At 41.1% G+C, this 17543-nt stretch overlaps 1 protein-coding gene across 1 annotated transcript in view; it reads left to right on the forward strand.

The window, feature by feature from the left end:
* The window catches only part of arhgef2a (Rho guanine nucleotide exchange factor (GEF) 2a), a gene marked incomplete at its 5' end in the record, with an annotated part of 39607 nt that extends 23567 nt beyond the window's left edge, over positions 1 to 16040 (forward strand). Inside the window, 10 exons of the mRNA XM_079232449.1 lie at positions 5864 to 5940; positions 6110 to 6282; positions 7287 to 7354; positions 8050 to 8238; positions 9398 to 9478; positions 10835 to 10884; positions 12105 to 12155; positions 12546 to 12863; positions 13401 to 13566; positions 15931 to 16040. Of these exons, the coding sequence (XP_079088575.1) occupies positions 5864 to 5940; positions 6110 to 6282; positions 7287 to 7354; positions 8050 to 8238; positions 9398 to 9478; positions 10835 to 10884; positions 12105 to 12155; positions 12546 to 12863; positions 13401 to 13566; positions 15931 to 15959 (1202 nt within the window). The 3' untranslated portion in view covers positions 15960 to 16040. The remainder of the gene's footprint in view (positions 1 to 5863; positions 5941 to 6109; positions 6283 to 7286; positions 7355 to 8049; positions 8239 to 9397; positions 9479 to 10834; positions 10885 to 12104; positions 12156 to 12545; positions 12864 to 13400; positions 13567 to 15930) is intronic.
* Between the last annotated feature and the right edge of the window lie 1503 nt (positions 16041 to 17543).

Genomic DNA, 17543 nt, shown 5'->3' on the forward strand with positions numbered 1-17543 from the left:
ACATGAATGCCACAACTGGTTACAAGGAAGCATAGCGCCTACTTAAATATCACTTTGCCGATGATTTCAAAGTCATATCCGTATACGTCGAAAAGGCCTTGAACTGGAACCAACTACATACAGATGATGGAAAGGCACTTCATAGCTACGCCCTCTATCTGAGAGGCTGTGGTAATGCAGTTGAGGGCTCTGCATACATGTCAGAGCTGGACTCACCATCTAACATGAAAAGACTTGTTTTCAAACTCCCATTCAAACTTTGAGAGAAATGGCGATCTACTGTGTGTGATCTGAAAGAACAAAGCAGAGACCTACATTCCATGACCTTGTTCTGTTTATGGAAAGGCAGGTCAGAATCATTCAAGATCCCATCTTCGGTGATATACAGGACGCTGCTGGAAGCACAAGAGGGAGAATATCCAAAAGAGACTCACAGTATATGAGTATCCTAGCAGCAAGAAAAGCTTTGCTACGACTGTTGTGCCCAAGACAGAAACCTACAAGAACACTAATGCACGGGAAAGGGCAGACAGGCCACAAATTGCTACGGTCTCATCAGCAGCACAAACAGGGCACAGAACCACAGACTACAAGTTAGCAGTGGTACCCGTAAAGATAAAGGCACATGAAGGCAGCTGTTTGATAGAAACCTTTGCATTTCTAAACCCTGGAAGCACTGCTACCTTTGTCACGGAGAAACTGATGGAACAGTTGTCTGTCAGAGGAAAGAAAACAGAGATCTTACTCCGAACGATGGGTCATGAGAAGCCTGTAAAAACCCATGCGACAAGAGGACTGGAATTATGCAGCCTGGATGGCAACAGCCTCATAGGGCTTCCTGAAGTCTTTATGCAAAATGCCATTCCTGTCAGTCAAGAGAACAATCCTACAGAAATGGACATAAAAGGATGGTCTTATCTAAAGGATGTCCACTTAAGGCCCATCAAGGCAGAAGTAGATCTATTGATCGGTGCAAATGTTCCAAAGGCCATGGAGCCACTGAAAGTGATCAATAGCCAAGGAGAGGGGCCCTAACAAGCTTAGGTTGGACTATAAATGGACCTCTCTGCAGTACTGTACCTATGGATGAGCATGGTCGACCACAGATAACGTCCAACAGAATATCAGTGGTCAAGCTGGAAGAGCTCCTTATACGCCAATACAACCAGGACTTTTCAGAGTTGGCCTACAATGAAAAACAAGAACACTCATTTGAAGACAAGAAATTCTTGCATGTGATGAACAGCTCAGTCAAAAAGAAAGATGGCCACTATGAAATACAACTTCTGTTCCGTCAGGATAACATCAGCCTGCCAAACAACAGGAAGGTGGCGGAACAAAGAGTATTAAGTATTGCCCGCAGATTCCAGAACGATGAAGCCTTTCGGAAAGACTATAATGGCTTCATGAGTGATGTCTTGAGAAAAGGGCATGCAGAAAGAGTGCCAGAGGAACAACTTCCCCAGAAAGATGGAAGACTGTGGTACATTCCTCACCATGGTGTCTACCACAAAAGAAAAAGGACAATCCGGGTGGTGTTCGATTGTACCTCTTCATTCCAAGGAACTTCCCTAAATTGTGAGCTGCTGCAGGGTCCTGACCTTACGAACACCTTGTTGGGTCTACTCCTCAGATTCCGACAAAAATCAGTAACAGTGATGGGGGACATAGAAGGAATGTTCCATCAAGTAAGAATATCTGAAGATGATGTGGATTTCCTCAGATTCCTGTGGTGGCCAGACGGCGACACGAACCAACCACTAGCAGAGTACCGGATGATGGTGCATCTCTTTGGAGCAGTCTCATCCCCGAGCTGTGCCAATTTCGCACTGAAGCGGACAGCTGATGATAACGAAGGAAAGTATAGTACCAAAGTTCTCAACACCATTCGGCACAACTTTTATGTAGACGACTGTCTCAAATCTGTCCCAACCGAGAGCCAAGCAATGTGTCTGGTGAAAGAGCTCAGATCCGTATGCACCACAGGTGGATTTAACCTCACCAAATGGACCAGCAACAGTCGTACTGTCCTTGCCTCTGTTCCAGCTGAAGAGAGAGCAAAAGAGGTCAAAGATCTAGACCTCGACAAAGACAAACTGCCCATAGAAGGTGCTCTTGGCATGCAATGGGACATCAGACACATTCTTCTTCTCGATCACCCCAAAACAACCATCAGTCACCCGCAGAAACATTTTGTCTGTGTTGAACTCAGTATACGATCCTCTTGGGTTCATAGCACCGGTCATGCTGACAGGGAAAGAATACTGCAGGATCTGTGCAAGCTAAATTGTGGATGGGATGAATCAATACCAACTGCTTACACAGATAGATAGGAGTGGCTGAAAGATCTTAACCTGACTTCGAGCCTAAGAATCAGGAGATGCCTTAGGCCACCAGATGTTGATGTTACTAGAGCACAGATGCACCACTTCTGCGACGCAAGTGAGCGAGGTTACGGGACAGTCAGCTATTTGAAACTGACCAATGACAGTGGACTAGCCCACATGGTGTTTGTGATTGGGTAGGCAAGAGTTGCACCATTAAAGATGGTGACAATCCCAAGGCTGGAGCTTGCCAGTGCAGTCCTCACTGCTAGGATAGACAGGATGCTAAGGAGAGAGCTTGAGTCAACCCTCGGAGACTCAGTTTTTTGGACCGACAGCACCGCCGTCTTAAAATACATCCAAAATGACGGCAGAAGGTTTCAAACCTACATGGCTAACAGAGTGACCACTATTCAGGATCTGACACACAAATCCCAATGGCCGATCAAAAAACATTTCCGATCTACCTCTACACAGGATAGCACCTGACTTGCCACCCTTTACCCATACTGGACTGGACTACTTTGGTCCCATAGAAGTCCAGCGTGACCGCAGCAAAATGTAAAGGTATGGCGCCTTGTTTACGTGCCTCACATGCAGAGCCGTACACCTATAGATGGACTAGAAAAAAAAAGAAACATGCACTTTATTAATCCCCTTGGGGAAATTCTTCTCTGCATTTGACCCATCCCTGGATAGGGAGCAGTAGGCAGCCCTTTGAGGCACCCAGGGAGCAGCTGGGGGTTGGGTGTCTTGCTCAGGGACACTTCGACATGTGAGCTATGGGGGGACTGGGGATCGAGCCGGGGATCGAGCCGGGTACCTTGTGGTTTTGGGACGACCACTCACCCCCCTGAGCTACAGTCGCCCGACTACTCAATGGATACAGACTCCTGCATTTCTGCACTCCGACGATTCATCTGCAGACGAGACCAAGTGAAGGATATTGTTTCTGGCAACGGTACAAATTTCATTTGGGCAGAACGGGAGCTTCGAGATGCACTTACCCACCTTGACCTCAGCAAGATCCAGCATTCGATGCACGCTGAAGGTATCAAATGGAGATTCAATCCACCCTATGGTTCTCATCATGGAGGCGTATGGGAGCGGCTCATCCGGATAATCAAAAAGATCCTCTACTCCAGGCCCGTAAAGATTATCCCCGCAGCCCCCGCACCACGGGGGGGCCTCGCAGGCACAGGGGGCCTCACGTGGCAATTTTTTTTTCTTTTTTTTTCCCAACTTTCCGCGACGCAAGTAACGTTCCACAAAATCGCTCGTAACTATCCTTTAAAACAACGGATTTCAATAATAAACACATCTCCGTGACCGTGCGGGCATGTAGGAGTCGAACAGCGCCAGCCACCTATAAGTAACTTTAAATTCCGTCAACCGTCGGAGATTTTTTTATTTTACATTTCTGGGTCCAGTATTTCCCCTGTCAAATGGACGATCTTTGATCCACCTCAGACGGCACATTCAGTCTACTGAAGAGAATGCACCCGGGCTGGCTTCTGGGAAATGTAGTTTTCTTATAGAACTTTGACATTTTTGAACCGATTTACACAGTTTTTCCCCTGAAAAGCCTTCAAATTACCCCAACACTTTGTTTTTGTGTGGTTTCATTGCATATTCGGGTTCTTTAGGCTCTGTTCTTTCTAACAAGGGGTGTTATTAGTATGTGAGACCGTAAGGGTCTGAAGCACACATTTTGAATTTGAATTTTGAATGTCGGAAACCGCTCGAAAAACATTTTTCTGCCATTCTTAATTAGATCATGCTGGATGTTCATAGTTATGATAAAAATGTTATAAAAGTATTTTTTTTAAATATACATTTTCTTCACAAGAAAATTCTGAAAAAAATGATATAAAATAATACAAGTATTAGAACTCATTTGTGGTTCATACGACTATTTGAAAACTTAATCTTGAGACGCTCCCCCAGTACCAGGGGAATGGGTCTTCACAGTTTGCTATTTGACAGTTGACTGTTGCTATGTGAACGATGCCTGGTTTGTGTACGTTCCAAACTTCCTTTGCTTCCCGATCTCTGTGGCCGTCAAAATGAAAGTCCCATTCACCGTTGACACTTAAATCATATTCTGTGACAGAGGATAAGGGAGAGTCAGACGTGCGCCAAGGTTCTGCAACTCTAGCGAAGTCAGGCTGCAGTGAAGAGCCAGGCTCCAGTGAGGAGGCCTCGGGTAGCCGTGCGAAAGAGTCAGATGAAACTTCTAATACTACACTTTACCCTGGTGACCGGGCACATTTCTTGGTGGATATTACTGATGCTGACATGAAAAAGTTCATTTTAAGGCAGGGACCATGTAAATGTGAAGGTCCGTATCCTAAAGATAAAAAGGGGAGATGTTTTTCTAAAGATTTGTATTATAGTGTCAAAAAAAGGAACCAAGATACAATGCAAATGGCTGTGTTACTCCCCCAAAATTGACAGAGTATATTGTGAGCCCTGTTGGCTTTTGGGTGAGAGAAGATCTGCATGCCAAAACAGTGCCTGGGCTACGGGAATAAATGATTGGCAAGGACTGTCTAGAAAAATAAAAGAGCACAAACACACTTGCTTACATACCTGTTCATTTATCTTTGGATAATGACCGCCAGACAATACATTATCCCTTACATATGGGGGGGCGGGCCTCTCAGGATTATTCTGCAGGGGGGCCTCATGTGTTTCCGTTACGGCACTGCTCTACTCCATCACAAGGGAACAGACCCTGTATGACGAGAGTCTCCAAACAGCTCTATGTGAAGTAGAGGCAATTGTGAATGACCGGCCCATCACAGTCTTATCACAGGATGTAAAAGATCCAGAACCTGACACCTAACCACCTGCTTCAAATGAAGCAAATACTGACTCTTCCACCTGGACTCTTTGACAAAAGTGATACCTATTCCAGAAGAAGATGGAAACAGACCCAGTATATAGCTGATCTCTTCTGGAAACGCTGGACATGAGAGTACCTCCCATTGCTATAAGAGAGACAGAAATGGAATAAGATCAAAAAGAATCTGAAGCATGTAGACATAGTGCTGAGCATCGATGAAAGCTCACCACGCAACTCCTGGCTCATGGGCAGAATCACGGAAATCTTCCCCTACAAAAAAGGACATGTACGTCGGGTCAAGATCAGGACACAAAATGGCACCTTGGAAAAAAATTCTATGGACACGTGACAATCTTGAATATTGTCACAAAGGACTTATGTATAAATGTATGAATTGCCCTATACCGGTCAATTAGGGGCCAGAGTGTAGAAGCCATTATATGATTTGTGTTTTACCTGTCTGTTTGATTCGTTATGTTTTGATGACTCAATGATTTCAGGGGGCGTCAACGTTATATATAGACGTCACCTAAGTGCAGCCAGGTGTGTTTTTGTTTAGAGAGCGGAAGGGGAATTTTTAACCGCATGAAAACCGCGTGAAGACCGCATTATGAAAACCCATTAAGACCACATTGACTATATATTGATATGGTTCACATGTGTGCGTCTTGTGTGTCTTTGTGTTGCGTAGATACACAGGTCTTATTGATGACAGACATCCTGGTGTTTCTGCAGGAGAAAGACCAGAGATACATCTTTCCATGTGTGGTAAAAACAAAGTATTCACTTACAAATACAAAGATGCACAAAAATGTTAAATACCGATTGATGAATTGGTTGTTTGTGATGACTGCAACGTGTTCATACTGACATTCTCCCAACTTCCCTTTGTGTCTTTATTACTTTTCTTCAAACAAAACTCTCCTATGTGATCCAGGACAAATCTCCAGTACTTTCCCTTCAGAACTTGATCGTTAGGGATATAGCCAATCAGGAACGAGGCATGTTCCTCATCAGTGACTCCTCTCCTCCGGAGATGTATGAGTTCCACGCTGCCTCCAAGGAGCACAAGAACGTCTGGATACGACACATCCAGCGCACCGTCAGCAAGTGGGCAACAACACACGCAGACATTTCTTCTCACTGCACTGACAAATACATCTGTTTAATTGAATTAACTGTATTCTTATTTGCTAACTTAACATACAATATTTAACTATATTGAGTATTTAATCACTATACGTTAAACTATGGATTGTGTGTGTGAATAAATGTATGTATATATGTATGTGTGTGTTAATATATACATCAACTCATATATATATATATATATATGTATGTATATATATATGCTGTATATATATATATATACAGTGTGTATGTGTATGTATATATATATACTGTTTATATATATATATATATATATATATATATATATATATATATATATATATATATATATATATATATATATATATAAAGCTTCTCAAACAAAGAAAAATGAACAATGCCAGGAATAAGAAGTGGTTAAACTATACATTTCCCGCACTAACACCACAGCATCGCTCCAACACGTAAATTAACCCATACTTGTATAGCGCTTTTCTAGTCTTGCGACCACTCGAAGCACTTTAATGACATCATTCACCCACTGATTATAGGAGCTACCATGAAGGAGCCACATCAGATTATCTAACATTCATACACCGTAGAACAGCTACGGGAGACATGTAGGGTTACGTGTCTTGCTCAAGGACACATCGACATGGGCTAGCAAAGCCGGGGATCGAATTGCCAATCCTCTGATTGAAGGATGACCCTGCTCACCACTGAGCCACAGTCGCCACAGTGCAATCCTCATTACTCCAACAACACCCTTCTTCTTGTTGTTTAGTCTGAGCGCTCTCCATATGTTAGCTGTGCCATCGTATCTTCAGCATGACGAGATCTATGGTTGTATATCATTGTTGTTGTACCAAGGCCTCATATCAGTGTCAAATATGTAACAATACAACTTAATACCGTAACAATTAGTAAATATAATCTCAGAAATGTTAGAGGAAAACAGACCATGTCACATAATTGATGGACCTGTGTGATCTTTGTGTGCTCAGGTGTCCGTCACGAGAGGAGTTCCCCCTCATAGAGACTGAACACAAGGCCCACCTCAGGAGACTCAAAGGTCAGGAACCATCAATGACCTGATCAAAGCACTTTCATAAACACAGTTATACATGTTTTATTCTTGATTAGTAAGCTTGTCTTATGCGTTTCATGATTGGGTTTTCATACTTTATAAATGATGGATTTCCCATTTAAATTAAGGACCAAAAGGGCTGAAGCTCCAGATTTCCCTCTATGTCCTCAATCCTCTTCGTTACGGCGCAAATTCTCAAATGCTTCTTTTTTCTCGGGGCATAGTTGTGCATAGTAGTCCATCACGCACTCTTTGATAAACTCCCCATCAGAGATCGGCTTACACAAAGCTGGTCTTGGCTGCTCCATCCCTGGACGTGTGAAGCTTGGTAAAAAAGCCCTGTTGCCTTTGCAGCTTAGCTAGCAACGCATCAGATGTCTGTGCCGCTGTGCATCAGTCAAGTTGCTGTATTTCTTCGCGTGTTTCGTCTCGTAATGGCGATTCACCTTGGAGCACATTATTGCTTATACGTGTGTCAAGTGTGTGTGGATTAGGGCTGTGTTACGTGCACAATGAACAGAGGTGTGTTTGGAGTGTTTATCTATGATAGGTGGCAGAATATAGGTATCGGGTGTTTATTAGATATGAGACTTCGTTAAAATAGGCAGGATTTGTTGTCATGAGTTGTTTTAGATTTGTGTTGGATACATGATTGATTAATCTTCAGAAACCATCCACAGCTGACCTCCAGCAGAAGGACCGGGAAATGCTGGAGCTCCTACAGGAGAGGGTGACTCTATTCTGTGAGCTGGCAGAAGTGACAAGTGGTCAGGAGGCCCTACAACCTCCCATAACCCGCTACTTGTTCAGGGCAGACACACCTCAAGCTCCCCATGCAGAGAAGCTCCTACTGGATGCCACAGCTGAGGGTAAGTTTCCTGCCAACTAAAACAAATAGTTAATAATGTGTTAGTTGGCAAGACCAGCTGGTAATACAAGTTAACATGCAGTGTTGATTGATTTGACAGAACTTTTTCACAATTTAAATGAAATTGTATCCCCAACCTTAAACGGAATTGTTTTTTGTTAAGAAAGAAAAGATGTGCAAGGGTGTTTGAAATTGTCCTGGGGATGTGAGAATCAGAGTCAGTGGGGGGTCCTTGTCTTTGTTGATGATCCCGGCTGCAGCTGGAAAGAGGCTGTTCTTGTGGCGTGAGGTCTTGGTCCTGATGGACCTCAGCCTCCTGCCAGAAGGAAGAGACTCAAACAGTTTGTCCAGGGTGAGAGGGGTCAGCTACAATCTTACATGCCCGCTTCAGGGTCCTTGAAGCAAACAAGTCCTGGAGGGATGGCAGATTGCAGCCAATCACCTCTCAGCAGAGCGGATGATGCGCTGCAGCCTGGCCTTGTCCTTGGCAGTGGCTGCAGCGTACCAGACGCTGATGGATGAGCAGAGGATGGACTCAATGATGGCAGTGTAGAAGTGCTCCATGATGGTCTTTGGCAGGTTGAATGACTAAAAATAAGATTACTGCTATTTCTTTCTCGATAAAAATGCTCATCAATGGCAAGACTAGAATACTATCTGGCACAATTCGGTTTGAATCTATGAAAAACCCAAATGAGCAAATGGTTAATCACTTAGCCAACTGACATCGGGTCAACTGGTTCTAGCCATGGCGATCTTGACTGACGAGTCCACCACTATGCTTTGAAGCTTCATTTATAATTTTACGTTTTAACTATAAATCAACATTTGAATGCTGCGCTGCTTTATTTACATTCATGTTTATAAAGCTGGTATTTCTGCACATTTGCAGGTATAAATCTGGCTACACTATCATTATTAGTATTATCATTTTAAAATGAACAGTGTGGGCCACTCTGGTTGGTATTGTTAAGTCTGATGAGCATTCTGACATTATCGTAACAAAATGTCAACAACTATGTAATCGCCACGGTTTGGGATGTGGGATCATGTCTCCCAATATAGGAAATGTGAAAATTTGCGAAAAAAATAATAATTTCTCACTATTTTATCATTTAAAATATAATTTGTGAGTTATACAGGAGTGTGTCTTTCCTCAGTTGACAGGTTGAGTGAGCTCCTTCTGGGTTCCAGGGTGGACATCCCTCTCCATCACAACCACATGGAGGTGGTAGAAACCAGTGAGTCACTGAAGACTCCCATCATTCATCATCAATCATCATTGCTGTCCAGCAACTATGGTGGCAAAATTTACCCAATAAGTCTTTTTAAGCTTAAATGACTAATATTGTAAAACAGAACTTGTCTATAAAAGCATGTATTGTTTTAAGAAGAGGCAAAGTTATACTGAGCCACAAGGATTCTGTAGAAGTAAGCACTGAAGAGAAGAGTTATTTAGGACTGACCAGGATGTATTGGAACATGATGCTTTTTGTGTCGTGGCTCGGTCAGCGTGGCCACACGCACAAGACATACACTGAAATATAAATACCTTAAGGTATGACCTGTCCAGGTGGTACAACAGATGGTACTTTCTTACTTAACAGGCAAGACTTTATTACTTAGCCCTATAAACCCCAGGTGCCCCCAAAGGGGCAGCATTCTTCATCAGAAGCTCTTCCTCAATCTCCAAGTCCCCTCTGTTGTGGAACCAGAAGCGTCCAAGGTCCAGGAAGAAAGTTTTTTAAAGTTTTTTTTGCTTTCTGTGGACCTAAACCTAGGTTCACGAAATCTGCACTAAATTAATTACTAAAAATATTTAACTTCACTTAATCAAAGTCAAACTTTGCAGAGATACTGGTGACATATAGTGCTATATTAAAGTAGAATTTATAGTATTTATATCAACAAATGATAGAATTATAAAATGATATGCATAATTAAAGTTTTTCTTTTAATCATCAACCAATAAACCAGTAACACATATACTGCTATATGAACCTCTTACCTGGTCTCATAAGTGTTCTCTGCATATTATACTTTTTGAAATTATTCAAATAGCCCTTGTGGTTGAGGAGGTCTTCTGTATTTAGTATGGCTGGGGCTTTACTGGGGCTAAGCGAGTTATGCATCTGCTGCACGACCCTGCATTGGGTGACTACCAATATGACATTGCCACTACACAATTCAAAATTATAACAATGAACAACATTTTAGAGGCAACATTTTTTTACACAAGAAACATAAAACAGACACACATTCAGTCAAACATACGGAACACGTTTTCTTCATCACATTATCATTGGCAGAAGGACACCTTTAGTTCACTAAAGATGGTAACATGAGAGCAGGACACCAGCAGGAGATGTTCACCACTGATAATACAACTCACTACAACATTGAATAATATTTTGATTGTAAATAGCTGATTCAAAGAGATACTAGACTCATGTGATTTTACATTTCAATGATCATCAACCTCGGATTTAGATTAAATGAAGATATATAAAAAAAATCCTCTTCCATCTTTGTTTGTTGTAATAAATAGTCAGACATTCATTATCATAACTGTCTGTAATACCATTGTCTCTGCTCAGGTGATCAGGATCAATTGGCCAATGGAGCCCATGATTTCTTAGAGTCAAAGGTGAGATGGGGGCCAAGAAAGTAAAAGGGTTGAATGCTGTAAATCGTCCTATTATTACTTATTAATGTAACTTATTACTAATAAATGTATCGTTTGTGGCATATTTTTCTGGTACACTGTTGATAGTGAACATTAAATTGTAACAAAAGGCGTGATGCTCAACCCGCTGGATGCTACTCCTCTTGAATGAATGAATGAAAGAATGAATATATACTTTATTAATCCCCAAGGGGAAATTTGGTGTCGAAGTAGCAACAATTTACAGACAAAAAATAAGATATAAAAACAACAGGGATGAAAGATATATACAATAGAGTCATGTCTGAATCATATGTATGGCTTTTGTTTACATAGTGTGTACTTTTTTGCTGTGAGTAGGATGGCTGAATGAATCATAGTTTTCTTCATTTCAACAGTTTTCGGTAGTTTGATTAATCACAAATAGGTGTGGGAATTTCTAAGTGAAATATCAAGTAGTTATTGCATTATTAGCTTACATTGTAGAGGGACCCTGTGCTTAAATTAAGTCCCAATACCTTACATATTTAAGTTCAATAAGTTGATGCTGTAACAATATATGACACAGAAGAACACACATGCAGGTATTTTTCTATATATAGGTATATATTATATTTGAATCACTGGGATCTTAATTACCTTCTTCTTCTAGACTCTCCACTTCATTACAAACATGTGTGTGATCAATTCATCAAGATGCTGTTTTAATGAGGATGAAAGCAGCACATGTCATTTGTAACCAGTTCATAACACAGCCATCTGTAATGTACCAAACGATCTAGCCCAGGTCTAACTTCACCACACTTCTTCATGGATTCATCCATCCATTAAGATTCTAAACCCACGTATCCAGTGCAGAGCTGGAGGGCTGCATCTATGCTCTATCTATCACATTGTGCATGAGCACATGTCCAGACAACCATTCACAATGACATTATGGCAGTTTAACTCATACTATAAATAGCGTATTACTGTTTTATGTTCAATGTAGCGTCATTGTGGTGATACTCTCCTCTGTTTACACTCTAAAGGATTGCATGAGGAGACAAGACAAGTCAGCGCCTGCAGTAAGTAAGGGGGTGAAAGTTCCTTTGTGTGTGTGTGTGTGTGTGTGTGTGTGTGTGTGTGTGTGTGTGTGTGTGTGTGTGTTTGTGTGCGTGCATACATACAATAATAATAAGTATACTTCCTGTTTTTTCCAGAAGATCTATCAGAGGCTAGTGAATCTCAGTGTTTACCTCCATGCACTCCAGGTGAGTGTTTCTGTGTCTTTCTTCTTCAACATGCTTGAGCCCTATTTACCAGCTCATGCATAACAAAACACCTTATGCTCCAAAACATGTTATTTAAGAAAGTGTTACTCAAACAATGTATTATTAATGGTCATGTGGTGCTGTAGTGAGTATTTGTATGCAGGATTGAGTCCAACATAAACAGTGAGTCCCCAGTGCAACAGTCCGATGGGTTTCTATAAATTATTATCAAAAGAGTAAATACACAAACATATAAATAATATATATATATATATATATAATTTCTTTACAAGTCTACTGTTGATTATAAACAATTTGCAATGATAAACTTGAAAGAGTTGTATGTTTGAATAATACATAATAAACTGAATTCTCTATCATATCCTGCAGGGTGCTGTCATCAAACAAGACTCCATCTTGGAGCTGCTGCTGCAGCCGCAGGATAAAGTGGCTCCGGCTGCAGGAGGAGCGTGGCGCCCTCTCTGGAGAAATGGTGGAAACCGGGAGGTCAATACCGGATCAGGCATCGGGGAGCTGGTTCTTTTGCAGAGACAACACAGCCTGCTGCAGGAGGAGCTGCTGAGGCTGCGGGATGCTGAGAGCCGGTTCAAGGACAGCGAGAGGGCCCGGGCCAAGCTGGAGAGGCACGTCCGACACATGAAGGGCTGCAGCAGGGCTGCCCCTGCCTCTCAGCAGCTGGGGGCGCAAGTGAGAACATTTGATTTGCAATTTCACAAAGTTAGGCAATACATCTGATTCTGAATGCGGCACGGTGTTTTGTGTGAGCTGCTCATTGTTAACAGGCCGATTATAACTTGAGATGCCATATGGAGTTGGAGTAGTGAGACTGGATTGTTTCATAAGTGAGTGGCCTGTTTCCAAGGTCATTTTAAACCCGTAACCAGACGACAGCCGATGGGTAGGCCAACGTGTCCCACCTCTTTTATCATCCTGCCTGTCAAACGCCACACCCCCAGTCTGAATACAAGCTTTTTTGTTAAACATTTGTAATCTCAATCACAAACTGAGAGAACCCTGATGTTGCCATAGTGATGTCATCAGGGTTATTATTCCTCAAGACCTTATACAACCATGTGGAATGAGTTTGATGTATATAATGGGCGCAGTGCTCCTTTTAAAAAACGCTTTTCAAAGGAATGATACAAGTCTCAGCGATCAGCAGGTTTACAGTACATGTTGTCCCATGTTAATGTTCTCTATAGACTCTTTGCTCTTGTATTGCAGCCTGCCTCTCTGCAGCCAGGAGGGGAGGTCTCTACTGGAGCTGACACCCTGTGGGTCAGCCAGGAACCTGCCCACCAATCAGAGGGCCTCCTGGACAGCAGTGATTTGGAGGTAGACATGACGTCAGATGATGATGATGATGGGACGGCATCTGAAAGCTCCAAGGGTCAGATTAGAGACATACACACAATGACTGTAAATGTTACATTTATCATTTTGGAATCATTGTGTATTTTAAGCAGTATGGAAAAGAGTACTATTAGGTCATGTTAAAGTGAACTATACATGTTTCTGTTACATTTTTAAAGGAAGGAATTACAAATTAAATTGAAGAACACATTATGCCACAAACAGTGCATTAACAGGTTAACGTTTACACCAACCAGACATTTAGAAAATGTCTGTGGAAAAAAGAAAAATTGCCATATTACCCTTCCATTGCCAGGTAATATGGCCATTATTATCAATCATTATTATCAATTATCGATATATAACTGCCCTCCTCAGTGTAGCTCCAAAAGAATAAACCGGATTAGAGAAGAAGTACTAAAAGAGCGATGTGCAACAAGTAAAGTACAACAGGCAGTATTCGGCAATATAAATGAAATAACCTTAAGCAACAGAATAAAGCATCCAGGCAGCTGACACAGAGATGTGAAGACGATATGAACAGCAGCGATAGTGAAAGAAAACACACACATTAAAGCAGGAAGGGAGACTGCACAGTTTTCCACACCCTGCACATTAAACACACACAACGCTAGGTTTCTAGGCAATACTGTGATTATTGACTTCCTTCTCTGTCGGTTCAGTCATTCTATTCAATTTATTTAGTATAGCCCAAAATTACAAATTTGCCTCAGATTGCTTTACAGTCTGTACACATAGACATCCTCTCTCCCGGGGCCTCACATCGGATCAGGAAAAACTCACCAAAACACCTTTAAAAAAGGAAGAAACCTCCAAGAGAGCAACAGAGGAGGATCCTTCTGAGGATGGACAGAAGCAATAGATGTCATGTGACCAGAATGACGTAACAGAGTTACAGCACATTACATGAATATGACAGAAATTATTTATATAATGAGTAGTAGGCATGAAAAAAGTGACAACTACCAAAAGTAACAGTAGATATAGTAGAATAATATTGATAATAAAAGCAGTAATGGTATCTGCAATACTAATAACAATGTAACTAATAATAATAATGATAACAGCAGGAGGTGTCGGGCAGGACCAAGGTCCAGATAAAACCACGATCCAAGTAAACCTGTGAGGAGAGAAAGCACAAAGACTCTGGGAAAGGAGCGAAGTTATCAATGTGCATTAATGAGACATGAATTCATCCAGAAGGAGAGAGAAGAGGAGAGAGGAGCTCAATGTATCCTAAGATGTCCCCCAGCAGTCTAGGCCTATAGCAGCATATCTAGGGGCTGAACCAGGACAAACCTGAGCCAGCCCTAACTATAAGCCTGAAACAGCCCTAACTATAAGCCTGAAACAGCCCTAACTATAAACCTGAAACAGCCCTAACTATAAGCCTGAAACAGTCCTAACTATAAGCGCTATCAAAGAGGAAAGTCTTAAGTCTACTCTTAAATGAGGGGAGAGTCGGACTCCTATACTGCTACTGGGGTAATATGGTACTATAAACTCTCTAGAGGAGTAATATGGTAATATGGAAGACTAGCTCTCTAGTGGGGTAATATGGTACTATAAGCTCTCTAGTGGGGTAATATGGTACTACAAACTCTCTAGTGGGGTAATATGGTACTATGAGCTCTCTAGTGGGGTAATATGGTACTATGAGTTCTCTAGTGGGGTAATATGGTACTATGAGTTCTCTAGTGGGGTAATATGGTACTATAAGCTCTCTAGTGAGGTAATATGGTACTATAAACTCTCTAGTGGGGTAATATGGTACTATAAGCTCTCTAGTGAGGTAATATGGTACTATAAACTCTCTAGTGGGGTAATATGGTACTATAAACTCTCTAGTGGGGTAATATGGTACTATAAACTCTCTAGTGGGGTAATATGGTACTATAAGCTCTCTAGTGGGGTAATATGGTATAAGCTCCTTAACTTTTACAGAGGAGTATTGAAAGCATCTGAAGGGAAACGTTACAGAGTGGCATGCTGTTCACAGCCCTGGAGGATATAAAGTGTTGAGTTTACATTTATAACAAACAGTAAACTCAAACCAGGAATATATCAAAACAGGGAGGCTTATGAAATACATACTTAAAAAATAATGAATAAATGCTTGGTTTACTCTCCAGTCAATGCAAATATATAATAGTTAGCTACTAAAACTCAGAAGTTTGTTTTGGGATTATTAAATGAATATTCAGTTATTAGTGCCAGAGAACTCTAAAACAAAAGAGCAAAGCTGCAATGTGTGAGCTTTGAAATGGTTCAATAGTCTCTCCAGTGTCATATTAGAGCATAAAGACACCAATGAAATGTCACCTTCTTGTAGTTTTAAGGGAATCGAGTACTGAACTTTGATTTGTTCTCTCTTTTTCAGACCTTCAAGATATCCCAGAGGAGATCTGATTCTCAGTGCTAATGAGCTAGCAGCTATAGTTGACTATGATAGAAGCAGATTGATTCCAACAATGAGCACGTCTATCTTTTCTGCCAGTCGTAATGATTATTTAGCTGCTTTGCTTTTCAGTAGATGGCTTGTGACAGTGGGTTGCTTTTAAACAGTTTCCATATGCTTTGGATTTTTGGATGTGTTTCCATCACTTGTTTTCATTTGTAATCTTCAAACATTTTGATGTTGTGGAAAAATAACTGAAATCAAATGAATGTAAAACAGGTAAGGTTCATGCTCCACAAAGAGAAAACAAAGTTTATATTCAATGCTGCTAGACAACAACCACACTCAAATACCCTAAAAATACATAACCACTAAAAATACATTACCACTAACAATGTAATACATCTGTCCTGCAATAACTGATGCCTTTACTATGTGCATCTTATTCTTTGTCAGATCAAGTAGAAGTTGTAACTTCTAAAAATAGCGTCCGAGTCACTCATGAAACGTTTGACCATAGCTGAGGTCTTGCCCTGTGGCCTGATTACAGTAAAGCAGCTCACTGCGTCACAATGTGGAAGAAATAGAAACACATCATGCTTCACACGTCACTGCCTCTCTGGGGAAGACTTGTGTGCCCTCTCCAAAGAGTTAAGGCTTAAAGCTGCTATGATTCCATATGTTCATAATCACTGTATCAACTGATAAGTTAAAAAGGTGTTCAGCTGATACTGAAGCTTTTCTCAGCTTCTCAGTTACATTTCAAGGTAGGCGTATTTTCTACCGGATTACAGCCACATTTTTAAACAAAACAAACATGCAACAAAAGTGTGTTTAGTTTGGTATAACCTTATGGTTTGACTAGAAATGATTGCTTTTGTTACATAATTAAATTAAAATAAGTGGCCTTTGACTTTTGGTTTTCCACAGGACCCAGTCTCTGTGTGGACTAGAAACTGTCAAAATCAAAATGATGTAATTCAAAGCAACAACAACAAATACATTGTGGCGCTGGAAGAGCTGGAATGTTCTAAATAAAGTCCTCACATTACCATCTCTGATAAGAAGTCCTCCAAACTAAACCAACAACATGTCATTCATGATCAAAAGCAGTTTAGCTCAGTTTTGATTCATCGGTCTGTTATCTACTACGCTAACATTAAGCTTCTGGTTGAAATAATACATCTTTGGTTGGAAGGAGAATCATGTGACCCGACTTCATCCCTTCAATGTTTCATCCTAATACTCACGCCTGCTGTACGTCTAAATGACCTCAATAACTGTACAGTAGCACACTTAAATTCATGGCTGTCAGACACATATTCACATTGTAAATGCATTTGTATGCAAAATGTATATTGACAATGTATTCATGAGTCCAGCATTTCACAAACTTTAAAATGTTTATGTCTGAATAATTGATTTCAATCCTAAAACCTGGATGGATATGTGTGTACAAACATAGAGCGATTATTGAGTTGAAATGAGAACTTATAGTCTTTACATTGAAATGATTTACAGAGATAGTCAGTAGTCTGCTTAGCTTGGTTGTTTTGCATGTTTTCCAACCTATCCTCTACCTTTTCTTAAAAAAT

This window comes from Taurulus bubalis (assembly GCF_910589615.1).
Source record: "Taurulus bubalis genome assembly, chromosome: 16".
In the NCBI taxonomy this organism is placed as follows: domain Eukaryota; kingdom Metazoa; phylum Chordata; class Actinopteri; order Perciformes; family Cottidae; genus Taurulus; species Taurulus bubalis.